Raw genomic sequence first — 21,584 nt, 5'->3', positions numbered from 1 at the left:
TACAACTCTGCATAGCCTCAAGGAACGCGCTGATGACGTGTGAGCAGGTGCACAGAGGTTAACAGGCAGGTAGGACATCATATCATTGTATTCGGACCTAATGCACTGATTGGAAGAACATTTTTTGGTCCTGTAACTTCCACAGAATATGCACATGTTTTAATAGTTAGAGCACTTCTATTATTGATTGTTGTCAGGATGTGAAGAGAGAAGAACAAGTGCTTCTAAAACAAATCGCCTACCCTACCTTTAACTGATAATGAGCAATTCATTTGTTACAGTATTTATTTGTCTTTGTTAATGTTAGTTAGGAAAAAAATGCTGTTTTTAAAGCGAACTACTCCTACATTAAAGGAGTAAGCCTAGTTCACTTTAAAAAAAACAAAAAAACTTTTGCTGATAATTTATTCACCCTCATGTCATGTCATCATGTCATCTTTCTTTCTTCATTCGAAAAGAAATTAAGGTTTTTGATGAAAACATTTCCAGGATTTTTCTCCATATAATGCACTTCATTGGGAACCAAACGGTTCAAGGTCCAAATGAGAGTTTCAGTGCAGCTTCAAAGGGCTTTAAACGATTCCAGACGATGAATAAGGGTCAAAGACCCTTCGAGTCATAACTCGAAAAAAGAATTAGTTCATTTTGATGTACGAGTCACGAACGCTCATCACAGAACAGAGCAAGGCGAGCATTTGAGCTTATAAAACTTAGACTTTTTTATTTCTTTTTTTTAAATGAGCGATCGTTTCGCTTGATAAGACCCTTATTCATCGTCTAGAATCGTTTAAAGCCCGTTGAAGCTGCACTGAAACTCTCATTTGGACCTTGAACCGTTTGGTACCCATTGAACGTTAACATTAACTGAGGTAAACAAATGCTTTAGAAGTGTTTTGCATTTTAGTTCCTGTTAACTAATATAGGCTATAACAAATAGAGCTTTGTTGTAAAGTTTTCAGAGGAGCCTATTTTAATTACACCAGTTATAATTCTAAACATACTTTCGAGAAATAGAAATTGCTTCGCTGGTTCCACTTCTGATGCGGTCAGGATACAAATATGTGGCGAGTAGTTCCAAATCAAGATCTTTTCACAATTTCTTTCGCATGAATACATTTACACAAACCCTCTCCTCATGCAGGAGTTTAATGCGCGTCTCTGCGCGGTCATGTAGCTTTATTTATGAGGGCATTCAGTAGGCTAGGTAACTCGATCCTCCGACAGTATTCTTTCTGCAGACCAAAGAAGTTGAAGAAGAGGGTGGGCTAAAGTTAGGAGGAGGAGTGGGAGGGATTTGAGTCTCTTTTTAAAGACTTGGCAGGAAATAGATCAGTGTTCGTATCATAGAAGGTTCATATAGCTCTGTGATGCGTATCAGAAAAACTACTCGAGTCTGTTTTCCTCTCCTCCCTCTTCACTCCTCCCCCGAATGAGCGGTTGACAGACGGAGACTAGCCGAGCTCGACCTCGACCACTGCTGCTATGATCAAGTCTTGTCAGGACCTGTATTGCCGGAGAGGAGGGAAGGAAAGGTAAAATTGGCCGCGTTTTGTTTACTAGGTTACGTTTTCTCTGAAATTTATATTTCTTTTTCTCGTCTTTTCCTTCGTTTCTTCAAAATGGACTCACAGCTGTGGTTTTAGTGATGTTGCTACATGCCCCTCAGAGCATTTCTAAAAAAACAAAAACAGGAACTTCTTTGTCAACAGTCTGCTTTCAGATCGTCACAAGATAACATGAGTCTTGAAATCGTTAAATAAGAGCAAATACAAAACTTTGTTACTATATCTTCTAGATGTGCTGTAATTTTGTGGTCTTGTGACCTGTGTTGAGCCCCCTTTGACTTAGTCAACAAAAGCACAATTGTGTTTGTGTTTATGCATTTACATAAAACAAATTCAGACTTTGTTTCACTTCAGTTCTGTCCACTCCCACTTCTCTACTGATAATCTGGTTATTTACAAAGTTATGCAGAGGTATGATATAATAACTCTTAATTTTTAGATTCATTACAATGATAGCTAAACTTGTACAAAAAGGAATTATAAATGAGTTTTTACTTTCCATTAAATACAAACTATTAAAGTGCTGTGTTACTAATGGATGAAATCTGCAACGTATCAAAGCAAAGTTGAGTTAAATTAAGAGTTTCCATATTTAATAGTACTTGAGCAATTAAAAGTGAAAAGTATTTAACTTTAAAATTAGACAATAGATAATGCATTAACTAATAATGAGGAATACATTTTTTAGTCTTTAAAACAATGTTAATTGTTAGTTCATGTTAGCTCAGGTCCAGTAAATAACATTAGCATAAGTATTTTTAATTGTTAGTTCATGTTAACTAAAATGAACAAATTAAACCTTATTACAAAGCGTTTCCTTAACTTTTAAAATAGACTGTTGAAGAGACTCAAACTGATGCTCAAACTTTGTAAAGAAACCAGGTCAATTACAATTCACACAAAATGTTGATCAGAAACCACTTATTTGAGATGAGAAAGTTTTTAGTAATGAATTAATAATGTGCTGCAAAACTTTGTGCCCAAAACGTCTAACCTATGAGTAAAAAAATGTTCCAAACCTGTATGAATTTCTTTCTTCTGCTGAACACTTCTGCTTGAAGAAGTTGGGTAAGCAAACAGTTGATCGGCCCCATTAACTTCCATAGTATTTCTTTTTCCCATACCATGGATGTCAATGGGGCCCATCAGCTGTTTGGTTACCCACATTCCTCCTAAGAAATTCATGCAGGTTGAGAACAACTTGAGGGTGAGCAAATAATGACAGAATTTTGATTTTTAGGTGAACTATCCCTTTAATATACTAATGGAACACAATTACAATACTTTACACTCCTGCTTTTCTGCTCTCTGTTTGCTATGTTTAAGACTTCATGGTGTGTGCTTACGTGTGTCTGTGTGTGTACACAAGTGTATTTGTGCGTATGTGTTTCCGCTAAAGGGCTGTGTGTTATTGAATGGAAGGATGGAAGAGCAGATAACCACCGGCTGTGGAACACATGACAGGCATCCTGCTCAGATGTTGTAAGAGAGGAAAAGCCCCGAATTCGCTCCAGCATTTGATTTTATTTAACTCGGGGTTAGCATAGTTGAATCCAAAGGTTAATGTGTGACGCAGAATGAATGAGAAATAGATCTTTTAATAAGCAGAAAGAGTGATAGTATACACATACCTACATAACATTAAAGGAGTAGTTCACGTTTAAAAAAAAAAAACTTTTGCTGATAATTTACTCACCCCCATGTCATCCAAGATGTCCACGTCTTTCTTTCTTCAGTTGAAAAGAAATTAAGGTTTTTGATGAAAACATTTCCAGGATTTTTCTCCATATAATGGACTTAAAACAGTTCAAGGTCCAAAAGACAGTTTCAGTGCAAACTGTTCAAAGGGCTTTAAACGATTCCAGACGATGAATGAGGGTCTTGAACGATCGCTCATTTAAAAAAAAATAACAAAGTTTAAGTTTTATAAGCTCAAATGCTCGCCTTGCTCTGTTCTGTGATGTGCGTTCGTGACTCTCCTGTTCGAACTCGTTCATCGAAATGAACAAATCTTTTTCCGAGTCAATTTGTTCATTGAATGAACCAAATGACTCGGAAAAAGATTCGTTCATTTTGAAGTTCGAACAGGAGAGTCACAAACGTGCATCACAGAACAGAGCAAGGTGAACATTTGAGCTTATAAGACTTAAACTTTGTTATTTACTAATTATTAATTAAACGAGCGATCGTTTCGCTTGATAAGACCCTTATTCATCGTCTGGAATCGTTTAAAGCCTTTTGAACAGTTTGCACTGAAACTGTCTTTTAGACCTTGAACCGTTTGGTTCCCATTGAAGTCCATTATATGGAGAAAAATGCTGGAATGTTTTCATCAAAAACCTTAATTTCTTTTCGACTGAAGAAAGAAAGACATGGACATCTTGGATGACATGGGGGTGAGTAAATTATCAGCAAAAGTTTTTTTAAAAGTGAACTACTCCTTTAAGAGCTTGAAACTCTAGATGGGGCAAGCTGATAGGTCCTCAACTCAATCTGCTTTGCAATCACAACAATCTCTTCAGGGAAATGCTGATTGGTTCCTGCTGTATCAGTAACCAAATGAGCTCGCTGCTCAACCTTCAAATACTAGGTTAGCATTTGCTATAGCAGTGCAGCGCGCTTTCAGAAACCCTGCCCCTTCCCCAGCTCCACCTGTATAGATCTGCCACGGATAATATGGAAGATGCACTATATTGTACAGGAGCAACATCTCAACAGTGTCATATCTATACAGTGTCTATATCAACACTGTCATATCCATTACCATGCCAAACACTTCGAGAGTCGTCATGACAGAACTATGTATATATAATTTGACATTTTTCTCTCCCTTTTTGTTAGGTGTTGTGAATGTAATTCTGATCTTTCGCACGGGTACTATGAAAGAGATGGACAGTTCTTCTGTCAGAAAGATTACTGTTCACGATTTGGGGAGCAGTGCCACGGCTGCTCAGTGTCTATCCCCGCCGGTCTCATTATGGTAAGAAGCTAGACCTTAACACTGATAATGAACTTCATAAACATTAGAAATGTGTGATTAGAGGTGGAACTGATAGTTAAAGGAGTAGTTCACTTTAAAAAAAAACTTTTGCTGATAATTTACTCACCCCCATGTCATCCAAGATGTAAATGTCATTCTTTATTCAGTCGAAAAGAAATTAAGAACAGAATAAAAATCTGGGTAACACTTTACAATAAGGTTCATTAGTTAACATTAGTAAATGCATTAACTAACATGAATTAACGATGAGCAATGCATTAGTTACAGTGTTTATTAATCTTTGTTAAAGTTAGTTAATACAAATACAGCTGTTCATTGTGAGTTCATGTTAGTTCACAGGCTAATACAACTAATACAACCTTTGATTTTAATAACGTATTAGTAAATGTTGGAATTAATATTAACTAAGATTAATAAATACTGAAGTATTGTTCACACATTGTACATGTTAACTAATGAACCTTTTTGTAAAGTGTTACCAAAATCTGTTCCGTGATGTGCGTTCGTGACTCTCCTCTTCAAACTCGTTCATCAAAATGAACGAATCTTTTTTTGAGTCATTTCGTTCATTCAACGAACAAAATTAACGAAATGACTCGAAAAAAGATTTGTTCATTTTGATTCGAACAGGAGAGTCACAAACGCTCATCACAGAACAGAGCAAGGCGAGGATTTGAGCTTATAAAACTTAAACTATTTATTTTTGAAACGACCGATTGTTTAGCTAGATAAGACCCTTATTCATCGTCTGGAATCGTTTAAAGCCCTTTGAAGCTGCACTGAAACTCTAATTTGGACCTTGAACCGTTTGGACCCCATTGAAGTCCATTACATGGAGAAAAATGCTGAAATGTTTTCATCAAAAACCTTAATTTCTTTTCGACTGAAGAAAGAATGACATGGACTCCTTGGATGACATGGGGGTGAGTAAATTATCAGCGAAAGTTTTTTCAAAAGTGAACTACTCCTTTAAGTAAAAATCCACTTGATGAACAGTTTATCGATACCATATACACTAAAGAAATTGGCATAGGATTTTCTCAAATATTTACAAAGAAATTGCAGGTAAGACATTGAATTCTGAAGGAGACTGAAATAGTATTTTCTTGTAACACATTCTCCAATGTTTACAACTACAAAAAAAAAAAAAAATTACAATGTAGTTTATTAGCCTTTATTATAGATTTTATGTATTGCTCGGTATTGGCTGAAATTGGATATTTGTGCATGCTCATTTCCTCTATTTTTACATTTAGATGATCTTTTTTGTCATCTAATGCTTAATTAAAAACACTAATAATTTAATAAACTTATACGCTTTACATAATAATGTTGTGATGACTTAAAATAACATATTTTTAATGTGAAAATCAGCTCCTAATGCATAGAAAGTAGCATCCCCATGTTTGAGCGCCGCTAAGCATAACAAGACATCTGTGAATAATCTGCTTTCCCGAAAGCAATGGAATTTACTCGAACGAACTGGATCACGGGGCGTGAACCCAGCGGATTCAGGAATGCATGCTTTTTTTTTTAGACGATTGCACAATCAAACAATAATTCACTCTCTGAACGGCAACAGTAATTTGATCTCTCATCTTGAGGCGATTAGCTTGGATTTTTTCGGTTTCCTTTGACTTGAGGGCGGACGAGGCGAACCCTCCCACTCACAATTTCACTTCCTTTCATTGTGCTGCTTCACTTCTGTAGAATGATGTCACCCTGTCCCACCTCAACACCTCCCTCACTGTTTCAGCTGAATTCAAGAGTACTGAACATAATACACTGACTTTGCCTTTTCCTTCCATGTCTGCAGGTGGCTGGAAAGTATAAATACCATCCCGACTGTTTTCTCTGTGAAAGCTGCGGCAAAATCATTGGAGTTGGCGATTCTTTCTCCCTAGTGGATTATACCAATTTATACTGGTTGGTTTTTGTCAAATCATTTTATTATACACTGACACTGACAGGAAAAGTTCCTCTGTTTTGTCTGGTTTATGATCTATGTCTCTTTTTTTATTCTCTCTCAGTGGAAAGTGTCATTACCAGAACGTTTCGACGGAGCATTCGTCAGCAAAATGTTCACCGTTTCCTCATACGGTGACATCGATGTCATTTCCTGCAGAGAGCAGGCAAGGTTTATCCTTCGCTGTGAAGAAGAATGATGCAGACCATTTGATCACCGTATCTCAGTGAGTCATTATTTTAACTAAAGATAACATGCCTATTTTCAATAAATATTCATGGTTTCCTTCCCTAACATATTCCCACGTGAGACAGGCTGGACTTGCATAACCTGAGTCCGGAGGTTAAGCCCTTGATCCATGTTGGAGACAGGATTCTGGAGATCAATGGAATCTCTGTCCAGAACATTCCACTCAATGAGGTCGGTCCAGTGACTGAGATAAGACAAAAATGCAGATAATCTGCATGACGCATCTCATTTCAACATTTTTCTTCAACAGATAGATCTGGTGATTCATGATACAGAGCATTGCCTGCAAATCACGACTGAACATGACCCTAAAAACCTCACAAAACAGCAAGACCTGTCGGGCCTGCTGGGAGAAGAATTGGACAAGCCTGGAAAACTAGGTTTATTTCCCCTTCCCGGCAGCAGACGAATAAGCTCTCGATCCACAAATATTCTGTACGAATTATTCTTATCAGATTTTGTGATACTAAACTACAAATGTTTCCTTGAGCCCTATTCGCACGGGATTAGTATTATCTGGTGACCAGTAGTAATTTGTAATAATTGTGGAGATTGTCTGTGATCTTAATCCCGTGCGAATCGGCCATGTCTGTAATTTGTAAAGTAAAAATTCCCCCGCAAATTACCTACTATATTTCGCCGAACACCGAGGTCCTGTGATAATATTAGTCCCGTGCGAATCGACATCTCTGTGATTTGGCCGGATCGTATATCATTTTTTCAAGGTTTTTGTTTCATCTGCGCTTTTTTATCCATCTTTTGTGGAGAATAGAGGCTGATTTGGAGTGTTTTGATATTATTTTAGGTGCGGGGTCATATCGCTTGTACAACTATACAATTTGCAGAAAGAGAAAGCTATACCATCAGAAGAGCAAAAACAAAAAGAACGATTAGATGGAGATGAATGACATGTTGTTTAGCAGGATAGGACAATTCTAAGGACAATTCTTCTGTTTATTATATACAGCTAGACATAATAACGACAAGACATTTCAAAGCTATAGCCTAATGATATCATATCCAGGAGATAAGTCAGTAAATTCGAGTAAAATCACAGGCTTCGCTTAGCCCATGCGAATGCGCCACGCGAAATTCAGATGTGGGTGGGTAATTTCAAATTCACACGTGGTCCCCAGGTAATACTAATCCCGTGCGAATAGGGCTTAATAATAATTTTTTTTGGCTTTCAGGTAAAAATATCTGAACAACTAAGCAAAATAATTTTTTTGAGATGCAAAATGCATCCTGATTTAATTGGGTTTTTTTCCCAGTGATCACTTTTGTTATTTACGTTTTTTTAAAATTACACTTAAAACAAACAAAATTGCCACAAATAATGTATTAATTCGTGATATATTCTTTGAAAAGAACGCTCAATATCTTAAAGGGATAGTTCACCCAAAAACAAAAGTCTAAATCATTTACTTGTGTCATTCCAAACCCTTAAGAGTTTGGTTAATCATCCAAACACATATTATGATATTTTCATTTTTATTTCCTTCTGTCCTTCTATTACAAGTCCTGTTGACCAAAACTAAGACGATATAAGAAAAGGTCACACAAATAAAATAAGTTGATATGAATAGATTCGTTTAACCCAAGTCTTTTGAAGAGATACATTCGCTTTATGCCATTAACAGTTAAATTTAGGCTTTTATTCACATATAAAATCACATCCATCAAGTACATGGATGACTTGCTAAGCAAGTCATTTTCCTGCCCTGGGTCAACATATTTTATTCTTCCTGGAACAACATTCCCATCCAAAACTTTGTCCTAACCATATCCCTACCCCTAAAACTAACCCAAACCATAAGTTATCTCAAAATCAGAGGGAAATTATACAGTAGGTGAATAAAACTGATATAGAAGCACCTAACTCTAATTGTAAGCCTAAACTTGGCATAAACTGTAAACGTTTTCCTCAAATCTGACTGGTTGATTGAAAAGTCGTTCCAGGTCAGGATCAACAAAGACGTTGATCCAGGAGCTTGTTGTGCTTTCACCAAACCACATTACATATGGTAAACATGGAAGCTCATGCATGCATCAAACCTACATGTTTTAGATCTTCTAAGTTTTGATTACCTGGAATTTAAATGAAGGGACAGAAAACTCTCAGGTTTCATTAAAATATAAAATTTGGGTTTCGAATGGGTTTGGAATGATATGAGGATGAGTTTTTGGCTTAACTATCCCTTTAAATATTTTTTGCTCTTCATATAGGCTATTTTTAAAGGGTGTTTAGAGATTTTTACTAGATAACATGACTAAAAATTAGAAAATGTGTAAATGTTTTTTAGATTTTGTAATGCTGTATACAAAAACATACGCACAACCGGCACATCCGGGAACTTAACTGTCAATTTTGTCCCCGCCCCCTTTTGGGGGAAAACAAACTAGACTCCCCATAGACTTCAATACAAAATAACGGCAAAAACCAACGTCCGTACACAGCCGACAGGCGTAAATAACTTAAGAAATCACTTATATAAAACATGTCATGTAATTATATGTCCACCCTGCCTGCCATAGAGCGTGAAAGATAAATTTTTTTATGCCCGTAATCAACTAGCCCAGGCTACCTGCCATCATCATCATAAATTCATAATATATACATTAAGGTTTTTTACTTTAAAAAACAAAATAAAATCATTCAGGGGCTTACCTGGTGACTCGATGAGGTACAAATAAATGTCCGGGTAAGACACCTCTGGCCACTGGGTGGGGTTGTTACACCAATTTGACGCTGGGAGAATAAAGGGACGTGTTTTTAAATTGGCCAAAATTAAGTTTGTGTATGTATCTTTCACACTCTATGGCTGGTAGGGTGGACATATAATTACTTGACATGTTTTATATAAGTGATTTCTTAAGTTATTTACGCCTATCGGCTGTGTACGGACGTTGTTTTTTGGTGTTATTTTGTATTGAAGTCTATGGGGAGTCTAGTTTGTTTACCCCCAAAAGTGGGCGTGAACCTATTCAGAGACATTCTATGACGCAGCGCCGGTTGTGCGTATCCCTCTGTAATTGCATAAAAAGAAATTTAACAAAAATGTCAACTTCAGTTATCTTAGATTCCCTGCTTTTAAACCCCCACCATACAGCTTTGTTCTAGGGATAACTAAATGCTATATATTTCCCACAAGAATTCTCCCTATGTAGATCAAAATCGTAGTTTAGTATCAAAAAAATTTTTGCTTAAATATTAAAAAAGGTCATATTTGTGTCTCTGATATTGTTCATTTCTTTGTCTTCCTCTGCAGGCGGAGCTGCAGCATTGATAAAGCTCCATGCTCGCAACGTCACGCTGTACTTCTTTCCCATAGAAGAGACATTAATCGATCAGAGTCTCTGCGTTTTGACGCTTTGGACAAAACACAACGCATCTTCCGACCCTCTGACCTAATATATGGCGAAGTTTTGGGAAAAGGCTGTTTTGGACAAGCCATAAAGGTAAAGCAATGAGTCTGGCTGAGCTGACAAATACATTTGAGGTCACAAACTATTACCAAATCATTGCTTCCTTTGGGTTGTCAGGTGACACATTTGGAAACAGGTGAGGTCATGGTGATTAAGGAACTTCTTCAGTTTGATGATGAGACTCAGAAGACGTTCCTGAAAGAGGTTTGTTGTAGTTTTTACTTTCTCAGACACCTAAACAACAAATGTATTGTTTTCTAATAAAAACTTTGGCTCCAGGTCAAAGTAATGAGATGCCTGGAACATCCTAATGTCTTAAAATTCATCGGCATTCTCTACAAAGACAAACGGCTAAACCTGATCTCTGAATATGTGCAAGGAGGAACGCTGAGGGACACCATCCAGAAGATGGTTTGATCTGAATCTTTCTTTGCAGGAAGTCCATATATTACATGGCAAAAAGCATTTTCTTGAGGTTCTGAGTGAGTAAACTCATTTATGTGTCATAATTTAGGACTTGAATCACCCTTGGAAACTTAGAGTGAGCTATGCCAAGGACATTGCCGCTGGAATGGTACGTAATGAAGAGCAACGAGTGTTAGAGATCAAACATTGAGTGAATGTACAATCAGTGCATTACTATCCAACAATGCATGAAAAGAAATCTTACAGTGGCATTACTTCTATCTTGCGCCCTATGCGTTATTTCTTTAATGTGAAGACACTGGAAATACAAATAAGCTAAAGTTTAGTTAGCATCCAAATATGAAAGCTGTTTTTCTATATATATATATATATATAATGTATCTGTCTATACATTCATTTGTTCTCTCTGTCCGATACAGGCTTACCTACATTCAATGAATATCATTCATCGGGATCTAAACTCGCACAACTGCTTTGTTCGAGAGGTCAGAATACATGTCAATACTCATAAACTAGGAGCATGTCTTTAAACAAACTGAATTGTGTGACAGTACTAGTTTTCCTCACAGAACCAGACAGTGGTTGTTGCCGACTTTGGTTTGGCCCAGCTTGTGAAGGAAGAGAAGTCCTCTCCTGGACTAATGTCCAAATTGAACAAGCTTGGTCGTAAAAAGCGGTATACGGTGGTGGGGAACCCCTACTGGATGGCACCAGAAATGATCCAAGGTAATTAATCAGGTATCAAAGTAATAAGATTGACAGGGTAGAAATTACACCATTTAATGGGATAGTTCACATTTTTTGTATGTTTTAGCTTACCTCAAGGGCATTCAAGATGTAGGTGTCTTTGTTTCCGCAGTAGTTTCAATTTTTATATTTTTAGGTCAAACCGTTCTTGTCTGTCAGTCATATAATGGAGGTCTATGGTCACCGCCTCAAAGAGCATGAACAGAGAAGTCCAAATTGAACATAATTTAATGACTCGTAAATGTAAGCACACATTGATGGCCTAAGACATGAAACGAGCGGTTTGTGTGAGAAAACAAATAGTATTTATAACGTTTTTAACTCTTGTAACCACAGCCACGTCCAAGTGATCTTGTGATCAAGTTCGTTTTCTCACACAAGTCGCTCGTTTCGTGTCTTAGGCCATCAATGTGTACTTACATTTATGAGTCATTAAATCATGTTCAATTTGGACTTCTCTGTGCATGCTCTTTGAGGTGGTGACCATAGACCTCCATTATATGACTGACAGACAAGAACGGTTTGACCTAAAAATATAAAAATTGAAACTACTGCGGAAACAAAGACACCTACACCTTGAATGCCCTTGAGGTAAGCTAAAACATAGCAAAATTAATTTCAAAGTGAACTATCCCTTTAAGTGCGACTTTTTATGTAGGCCTACATAATAATAGTATTTCTTACCTGCAGGAAAAGTCTACGATGAACACGTTGACATTTTCTCATTCGGGATTGTGCTTTGTGAGGTAGACTTATATGTTTCCCTACTTGTTGTCATCATTTTGATTTTAAAAAATAGGCCTAAAAATGTATGTATATTCCCCATCACAGATTATCGGAAGAGTATATGCCGATCCGGACGACCTCCCTCGTACGCAGGAGTTTGGATTGAATGTGAATGAATTCTTGGAGCGCTTTTGTTTAAAACATTGTCCAAAAGCTTTCTTTCCCATTGCAGTTCTGTGCTGTGCCTTGGAGGCTGAAAAACGGTGATTGTCAGTTACTAATCTACATAACCCTACTACAAACTAATTTACTTGCTGAAACGTGGCATTTTCTTTGTATTCTTTTCTATAGTCCCATTTTTGCCAAATTAGAGGAGTGGCTGGAGAACCTGCATATGCACATGGAGATGAGAGTTCCTCTGATGTCGGAACTGGATAAGATCCGCCAAGCATTTTGGGAGAAACACAGCCAGCCAAAACAAACTTATGAGATTCGTTCTAAACAGACTGACAACTCAGCGTTAGGCCGAAGCTGAGACTTGGCATCCTTATATAGCAGACAACAGTATTTTCATGGAATGATTTTCAAATTCTCAGACTGTTATTTACAGTGACCGGCAAATATGAATGCCATACATGCTTCTCTCAGTGAATTCACCTTTTATGAGCCATTTTTTTTGCAATGCCTTTTACTCGTTTTGTCTTAAGTTTAAAGAGAATATCTATTTTATCATTTAAAACGTATTTTTGTGAAATGTTTTGTTTGAAAAGTATTTGTGGTATAATAATTAATTAGAATAAATGTCATTTGATATTATGTTTTCTCGTGTAATGCAAAGACATTCATACATTTTAAAGTCCCCCTGTAGTCAATCATCAATCAGTAGATCACCAAAATGGAGATCCATTCGTTGACGATGATTACAAGGTAGCTTGTTTGTGATGTCAGAAACATTAGCGATTTCAAGCTGCGTTTTTGAGACTGTCTTTAGTTCACTGCACATTTAAGGAGAAAATACTCCGCAATGGTGCTAACGTATGAGTTTATACATGGTTTGTCTAAAAGCATATAAAACATCACATAGACTGATAGCCAAACAATAGTAAAACCTGGATTTTTACCACAGGGGGACTTTAAGTCTCCAAATACATATTGGGGTCACTGCATGTTTTACAAGCTATTGGTTGTACAATCTGCTACAATAATTTGATCTCAGACACAAAGGTGCTATACAGTATTATACATTTAAGATTAGCACAAGGATATTTAGTGGATCTGCAATCTAAATTGTCTTTTTGTTTATGTTTCTACGTACGATTGTACATCTCATATATATATATATATATATATATATATATATCCATTTATGTAACTATGCCGAATTGTGTTACGTGTCAGAAACTGTGAAACTCCACGACGGAACGAATAAATATCATGTTTTCATTCGATTTTATTCATTTGAGTCGGCGGTTTAACGGTTTATTTCGGTCACCGAAACAGATGCTCCTTTACAAGTAGGAAATAATACAATTATTTCATAAATTTACAATGTTTTGAACTGTACCGTTAATTCGTAACGAGTTGAGTTGTTTGGTTGACGGGATACTACAATTAACATGGTTTTGCTAATTGCTAACTTACACCAACCATAACGTTAGTTTAACCCAGGTTTAACCGTGGTAACTTATTTGTTCGATACATATAATAAGCAATCGCCACAAAAACATGGTTACTACACTTTTTCTATAGCCTATTTTTTTTTTTTTTTTACTGCCTTCACGTGCTATCGGAAATTTCCTACTTCCCACTTCTGAAGTCCTGATTTCGAGTTCTTCGCAAGTTCGCGTTAAAATTTGACTTGAGACGAGAGGACGTTTAGCTATGTTCAATTATCTTAAATCAGGAAGCTAAATTACGTTAGTTTACAATAATTCCGATAGCACGCGAAGACGTATGAACTTGAAGGGAAAAGAGGTTAGCTATAATTGTAATCACTGCATCTATCATATAATTATCACCACAAATATAAAAACAGTAAAGTCTAACAGCGTCTATCATAAATTCAGTGTCTATTAAACGTCCAGACGGTTTACAGATTAACGACATCAACCTTCAAGGTTTGTAAATGTTTATGTTTCGAATAAATCTTCTTTAATCTTAACGTTACTGCAAATTGCTGTTGTTAGAGCATAAACACATGCTATATAGTTAGTGTTCTCAAGGAGATTATTAATAATATTTAAGATTATTATTGTGTCTATTTCCTATGCCACATCATCTTACCATGAATATCTGCCTTAGTTGGGGAGGTAGGTCATACTATTGCATAAAAACGATTTAGGAACAAGTACATACTCAGTGTAAGCTGTCAATCACCACATTCAATCGATCTGCCTTTCTGCTAGTTTTCCCTAGCGCTGGATGAGTCTGGAATGAGTCTCCTCAGGGATCCTGACACTTCTCTACTTGACTCCACTCAAGCTGAGGACAAAGATAAACGTACCCTTTCATCCGACACATTCTACTCATGCTCATCTTCTCATGAACAAAAGACTCTTCCCATTGATGACAAATCGCCTCTTAGACACAAGAGTCCACAGGGCCACTTTGACCCGTATGACTCCTCTGAGGTATGGCCAAAGTGTCTTATTTTATCAAAAATACAGTTAAAAAAAAAAAAAAAACAGTAATATTGTGAAATAATATTACACTTTTAAAAAAATACGGATTATTTTGTATTGTCCCTCCCAGGAATGTGTTGGCGTTGTGACACTGCCGAACCAAGTCCGACAGAAAGCAGTGAAAACAGGATTTGTGTTCAATCTGATGGTTGTTGGTAAGCAAAACGCAAACTATACTGGTTTTGAAAGAAGTCTCTTATGCTCACCAAGGTTGCGTTTATTTGATCAAAAATACAGTAAGAAGAAAAGGTAATATCCTGAGTAATATTACAGTTGAAATGTTTGTAAAACTTTTTTTTTAGGATTCTTTAGAAAGTTTAAAATAATTTATTTGGATTTTTTCGTAACAATGTAAAATTCTTGACAGTCAATCAACTGAATTTGAACGTTTTATGAACTAATTTTTTATATTAAAATAAATAATTTTATGTTCAGGTGAGTCTGGCTTAGGCAAATCCACTCTTGTCAACAGCCTTTTCCTCACGAACCTCTATACGGACAGATGCGTGCCTGATGTTTCAGGTACACTTAACATTACTCAACAATTGTATTCATTCTACTTATGAAAGCACTACTGAATTAATTAAAGACAAGGCATCCAAAATTCATGCAGAGAGGATCTGTTGTGAAATGCATCCATTTATGTCTCACAGAGAAGATAGCTCGGACAGTGTCAATAACAAAGAGCACCGTAGACATTGTTGAAGATGGAGTAAATCTAAGGCTCACTGTTATCGACACCCCTGGTTTTGGAGATGCCATTAATAATAATGAAAGGTACTTAAGTTGCACTCAGTCATTTTTTGTTTATGTTGCACTTGTTGATATTGAACTTATACAACATCTAGAGGTGTAGAAGCATCATGCAACACCAAAGTTGTGAAAATGTCCAGTAATAGAGGGTTTCTTGCAGTGTTGGGGAAAGATACTTTTAAAAATAATGCATTACAATATTGCGTTACTCATTAAAAAAAAGTAACTAATTGTGTTACTTAGTTATTTTTTACTTTTTGCTTAGTTACTTTTTAAAGGTGTTACCTTTTCTCATCTGGCATTGGCTTGTCTGTTTAATTTTTTAGTAACCAAAAAAAGTTCTATTTTTGGCAAATGTAAAGAACTTTTCACACCAAATGTGTAATGAAGAATTCATGCTGCGTTTACACCGGACACGAATAGCGCGTCAAATTCGCGTCTACCACGTCTAGTTTGACGCTTGACCACTTTGTGTAAAGGCCAATTTATACTTCTGCGTCGAGGGTACGCCGTAGTGTACGGCGTTGGCTATGCACGTAGGCGTCGCCGTTGTGAGCATTTATACTTCTGCGTTCAGGTCTTGGTTGCTCTGCAGTACTGCTCCGAAACGCTAGTTGGCGGCGGAGGGTTTTAATGTTCCACTGTGTTTAGATTCCTCGCGGCTAGGTTACTATGGTTACTACAAGCAATAGCAACTGAAAGAGAGCGGATCATGTTGGAGCTTATTGAGGTGGAAAAACAGTTAATTTTAGTGAAATTACTAAAACTGAAAGGCAGAAATGAGAGAAGACGTCGGAGGACATGGTACGTGCGGAAATGCGTAGGAGGAAATACGATGCTACCAAGCCGACCAATCAAGGATCTTGCGGTCCGCGTCGTCGCGACGTGTAGTTACATTTTTGAGGAGGTGCGCGTCAGGCTACGGCGAAGAGTACCTACTGCGCGCACCCTACGCAGAAGTATAAATTGGCCTTTAATTCGCGCGTCAAACGTGAACGTGACGCGTGCAAAAACAAAAGTTTGAAGCGAAATTTACGTGCGTCACACACGTCAGAATCGAAATCTGTTGGTGGCCATTTTTTATGTCGACCAAGCATTCATCGAGAGAGTCACCGCTCTGTATTTGATCATATTACAAAATAATTTATTGAAGCGTCCAGATTTTTCACCACATGAGCAAGCAGCAGGCTCCTGATTGGTTAACGCGGCACGAATTTGATGCCAAAGTTCAGATTTTTCAACTCGGTGGCAGGCGCGACTTCGTGTCAAACGCGTGAATGCACAAACAGCACTAACTAAATCATTTGCGCGTAATGCGCTTAAAGCGACAGATGCTCAATTAACGCCGTTCGTGCGAAATTGATGCGCGAATGAGGCGTATTTGCGTCTACTGCGCCTCACTCTACACCTCATTCGCGCCCCGCAGGAATTTTGGTACTTTCCTGTTATCCGGACCCCACCATATACCATTTCGGAACTATAGTCATCCCTGATTGGTCTTAACCCCAGTGATGGGTAGGTTTAGGGGCGGGGTTAGGGGTAGGCCATCTTCCCTGATTGGTCTTAACCCCAGTGATGGGTAGGTTTAGGGGCGGGGTTAGGGGTAGGCCATCGTGGGGTCCGAATAACGGGAAAGTAGCGGAATTTTTTTTATAATTCTTTAAAAAAATATGAGTGAAGCTCGACTAAACTTGGATAGCTCTAGTGAATATCAAATTGTAGGGATTTAGTGTGAGTTTTTCATGATGCACGAAACGGGAGGGAGGGGCGAACTAACTTGGTTTGTTTGGGATATCGCTTCAAAAACAAACAGAAGTGACATCACCCACAATCGCTGATACAACCTTTAACAGGATTTAGTACACATTCCCCAGGTATTTATTTAGACGTTGGTTTTGGTTACAGCTGGAAGGCTGCAGTTCATTATGTAGACCAGCAGATGGAGATGTACCGCAGAGATGAGATTGGGCTGAACCGTAAAAACATAAGAGACAACAGAGTGCACTGCTGCTTGTACTTCATCTCACCTCATGGCCATGGGTAAGACATCTTCTCAACACAGATTTTTAAAATCTCAGGATTTCAATAACCATACACATATAGACTGAAGTGAGTTAACAGATGTCATTTGGGCTGTCTCAGTCTCAAACCAATAGATGTGAGCTTCATGAAGGCCCTGGATCAGAAGGTCAACATTGTGCCTGTGCTGGCTAAAGCAGACAGTCTCACTCCAAAAGAGACAGACAATATAAAAGCCAAGGTGAGAATTAACATGTACTGGAAATCTGGGAAAGCCTACATGGTTTCAAGAACATGACTTCAAATCTCAACAACTACCACCACCAGATCTGCAATCTGTAATGTTTTGCATTTGTTTCCATAGATTTTGACAGAAATTGACCGATACAAAATCAAGATCTTCCAGGTCCCAGATTGTGATCATAATAATGATCCGTTCAGGCTGAAGGATCTAGAGGTAAAGGTCAGCACTACAGGTCATTAAATTATTTTCTTTTGGAAATGAGTCACAGATTTTGCTTTTTAAAATAAGTTTTCTTTCCCTGTGAAAAAGAAGGGCTCACAAAAAAAAAAAAAAAGAGTTCTTATTATGAAAATAACATATTTTAAAAAAATCACACTTAAGTGTGAACTGAATGTAATGTTTTCCGACACATAATTGCAGGTTACATGCAATTAAAACAAGATATATTATAGTTTCAATGTGTATTAAGTCCAAAGTTTGAGCTACTTAACTATTGGACTGAAGTCCATCTTTATATGTAATTACATAATTCTATTGTTTTTGAAATATGGTGAAATGTCCTTTTAAACACAAGCATTTATAGTAAACTAAAATGTACATTAATGTCATTTCTATTAAAACTTCTGTCATGCATTTAAATATATTTTTTATTACACATTTGTAATGATGAAGTTACAATTTAATACATTTAAAATATCTCTCCATTAAATGTAATATAGAATAATACACGACAGTCCTTTAATGTGTTACTCTTAGAAAGTGTCAACACTTTATATTGACTGTGTGTCATGAAAGTGTACTCTCTTTAGTCATTTCATTAGTATATTATCTGCAAGTACAGTTTTTAAAAATTTTTACTTTTAAGATTTGACATTCAATACAAGTAAGGGTAGTTTTTCACAAGGGTTAAGCTTGTTGGCTTTTGTTATTTTTTATAACAGCTCTACAATGTTTCCATGTCTTCTTATAGAGAAGTATTCCCTTTGCTGTTATTGGGAGTAATGCAGTAGTAGAGAGAGAAGGCAGAAGAGTTCGAGCCCGTGCCTATCCATGGGGGATTGTAGAGGGTATGTTCACTCGCACCACCAGATGTTACGTTTATAGTATACTTGAGGTAACATTTAAGATAAGTGGAATAGATCACTCAAAAATAGAAATTATTTAATTGTGTCATGTTTAATCATGTTCTTTCCAATCTGTATTAAATGTTTGGAAGAAATTCTTTTTTTTAGTTCTTTTCACCATATAAAGGGCCAAATTTTTTATGTTCAAAAATCTTGGAAAATAGCAGAGAGGTTGTATATGGTGTGTATACTGTGTGTAACACTCTCTCCAACAGTTGAGAATCCATCTCACAGTGATTTTGTGCATCTGAGGAACATGTTGATCCGCACAAACATGCAGGACCTGAAACACACCACTCACTATGTGTTGTATGAGAACTATCGTATAAATTGCCTGTGCAAGGACCCGTGCTTGGTAAATAAAAAAATAAAAAAAATAAAATTGTATATCCTTTAGGACTGAGAGAATTTCATAAGTTTTTTTAGTAATATTAACTCTCTTTTTTCACTAATAGGAGAATTTTTAAGGATTTGCCAGCTGGATTACAGAAGAGGACAGCATGCATCTCATGGAAACCCCTAGATGGAAGAGGCAATTAATTACTTTGTAAAATATACAAAAATATATATATATATATAATTAAAAATTAAACTTAATTTTTATTTAAATGTTGAAAGGAGGAGTACTGTAGCAATTATTCTGCTAATGTAATAGGAATTGACAATTAATATTCATTAATAAAATTAATATTAACACAAAATAAAACCTTTGCCATTACTCTGTCGAATGTCTGAGCTCTTTAAATTGCTTTGAGGTGTTTGAATTTTTTTGCATATCTAAGCTCAATGAATAGATCTGGGGTAAGGCACACACAAAAAAATTAACTAGGCCTATGTAATTATAATCTGCATCTTTTTACTGCTTTTACCTTTAAATTGTGGTGGGTCGAAAAACACTAACAATACTTTACAGTGAAAAGCACATATTGTCTTGTTGATTTTATTATTTTGCTCTAAATTACCTACCTATATGGTAGCCTAATTCATAGGCCTTGTATTTTATTAAAAAAATTACATAAATTGTCACATTTTTAAACTTAAGATGTTTAACTTGCTAATCGAGTTTAAAAAAATAAAAAGATGATTTTATTTGCCAGAAAGTTTTGTTCATCAAAATTTCATTTAAACTGCTGTACATTTACAATTTTTTTATTTGCAATGGCTACTAAAAGAAAACATGTATTTTATAGCAATTATTTCGGTTGAACACATTTATTGCTTAGTGTAGTTGTTTCAGTTTTTCACTGGTATTTATATTCTTATATTTTAAACTCAATTTAATTCTTAGTATATATTTGTTTTAATTCTATTCAGCGATTTTTTTAAAATTATTATTATTATTAATGCCATGAACCAGAACAATACAATGAGACTTAATAATTCAAAGTAAAACAAAAACAATGTAAAGTAAAGTAAAATAAAAGGAACAGTGCCAAAAAATGGTGCTATACTTCATACAACATCATACTTGCTTACAATAATTGCCTTTTTACTTGTGCAATTACACAAAAGAGAACAATAAATCTTAAAATCATTTTTAAAGCAAGAAACGTTTGGTTTGGAGTCAGACCATATCATTTTATGAATGTGAAACTTCCTCCTCAATGTTAACAACTGTATAAAGTATGCCTTATCTTTCTCAATAATCTTTCTTCCACAATAATCCAAAATATTTTTGGATGCATCATACAATGGAAAAATAAATGAAAAATTGTTTGCTTTTCACCTTTACACAAATTACAAGAGTAATCATGACGCAACGCATCTTCAAGCTGGCGTCGGCACGCAGTCGACCAATCAAAGCGCGACGTTTATAAGCGCGACGCAAATGAAACGCTCCTTCACGCGACGCAACGCACAGCTCTCACTGATTTAACCGTGCTGGTTTGTGTGTGCTGTAACTTTGCTTTCCTCCGTATATCCTGAACATTTAGCGTCAGGAAGGTTGCGTTAACTTAATTGCGGAGATTTTTCTGTGACGTTACTAATATCCACAGATAAAATCCGCACAGACGATTTTGTTTATTTAGATAAACATCAACGGCATTGATAAGTGGATGTAAACTGGTCTGGTGAAGTGAAATGGAGCACCTGTCGTCGACCACCAACCGATTCGTGAATGCGATGTACAGACAACGCGGTAAGGGCTTTTAAAAATAAAATCAATTTTTTTTTCTAAATTACGGATGCAAATGTAGGTCAGAAACGCATCTGACTGATTTGGAACTTTAATATCTTCTCTTTCTTTTTGTTTACACACTTTCATTGGCTCCAGATCCTGAGGTATGGATGCATAACTACTCATTTATGAAAGATATGTTGTTATAGTTATAGGAAAACAGTCAAACTGTGCCTGCAGCCACGACCCCCACTTCTCTAGCATCTTACTGGAGATCAGGGCATTAGTGTGAGGTATTAATGTGTCTGGAGTGGACTAATGAACAGTGACAGGCTGCTGGATGAATGCAGGTCACGTTGTTTGCATTAGAGACTGAGTGACTTCCTGTGTTCAAGCTTTGTTTATTTGTGACGAATCCTGTAAATTAATATTTTAATTGTATCTGTAGAAGTACAGTAAAACGTGTTATGGGGGATACTGTAAATTATATCTAACCTTAAATTTAATGTAATTTTACAGTAAATTAAAATTGGAGCGC

General features: G+C 36.5%; 2 protein-coding genes across 3 annotated transcripts; both read left to right on the top strand.

Moving 5' to 3' along the window:
- The first annotated feature begins 1,313 nt into the window (after positions 1-1,313).
- Positions 1,314-13,559, top strand: limk1b (LIM domain kinase 1b). Its single transcript, XM_039677159.2, has 15 exons — positions 1,314-1,532; positions 4,407-4,545; positions 6,383-6,492; positions 6,597-6,758; positions 6,847-6,952; positions 7,032-7,216; positions 10,051-10,240; positions 10,325-10,411; positions 10,487-10,618; positions 10,722-10,781; positions 11,053-11,118; positions 11,203-11,359; positions 12,071-12,126; positions 12,212-12,369; positions 12,458-13,559. Exons 1-15 carry the CDS (start codon positions 1,483-1,485, stop codon positions 12,639-12,641), a joined length of 1,842 nt encoding a protein of 613 aa, XP_039533093.1. The 5' UTR covers positions 1,314-1,482; the 3' UTR covers positions 12,642-13,559.
- An 86-nt stretch (positions 13,560-13,645) lies between these two features.
- On the top strand, positions 13,646-19,651 carry LOC120482639 (septin-4). Of its 2 annotated transcripts, none has more exons than XM_039677162.2 (10): positions 13,646-14,736; positions 14,858-14,942; positions 15,223-15,309; positions 15,441-15,564; positions 17,446-17,580; positions 17,683-17,800; positions 17,924-18,016; positions 18,774-18,870; positions 19,143-19,282; positions 19,383-19,651. In XM_039677162.2, exons 1-10 carry the CDS (start codon positions 14,539-14,541, stop codon positions 19,392-19,394), a joined length of 1,089 nt encoding a protein of 362 aa, XP_039533096.2. In that variant the 5' UTR covers positions 13,646-14,538; the 3' UTR covers positions 19,395-19,651. The 2 variants fall into 2 exon arrangements, with proteins under 2 accessions (XP_039533096.2, XP_039533095.2); XM_039677161.2 differs by having other exon boundaries at positions 17,924-18,022.
- Positions 19,652-21,584: the final 1,933 nt, after the last annotated feature.

This window comes from Pimephales promelas, chromosome 19 (genome assembly GCF_988280905.1).
Source record: "Pimephales promelas chromosome 19, fPimPro1.hap1.1, whole genome shotgun sequence".
Classification (NCBI taxonomy): Eukaryota; Metazoa; Chordata; class Actinopteri; order Cypriniformes; family Leuciscidae; genus Pimephales; species Pimephales promelas.
Note: the sequence above shows the minus strand (reverse complement) of the source record. Positions and strands in the feature narration are given on the sequence as shown.

Bases quoted from the DNA above. Each gene is read 5' to 3' on its own strand.
- limk1b (XM_039677159.2), top strand. From the start codon at position 1,483: ATGATCAAGTCTTGTCAGGACCTGTATTGCCGGAGAGGAGGGAAGGAA. The intron at 1,533-4,406 runs GTAAAATTGGCC...CCTTTTTGTTAG, and splicing joins CGGAGAGGAGGGAAGGAAAG to GTGTTGTGAATGTAATTCTG. The intron at 11,360-12,070 runs GTAATTAATCAG...TCTTACCTGCAG, and splicing joins GGCACCAGAAATGATCCAAG to GAAAAGTCTACGATGAACAC.
- LOC120482639 (XM_039677161.2), top strand. From the start codon at position 14,539: ATGAGTCTCCTCAGGGATCCTGACACTTCTCTACTTGACTCCACTCAA. The intron at 15,310-15,440 runs GTACACTTAACA...TATGTCTCACAG, and splicing joins ATGCGTGCCTGATGTTTCAG to AGAAGATAGCTCGGACAGTG. The intron at 18,871-19,142 runs GTATGTTCACTC...TCTCTCCAACAG, and splicing joins TCCATGGGGGATTGTAGAGG to TTGAGAATCCATCTCACAGT.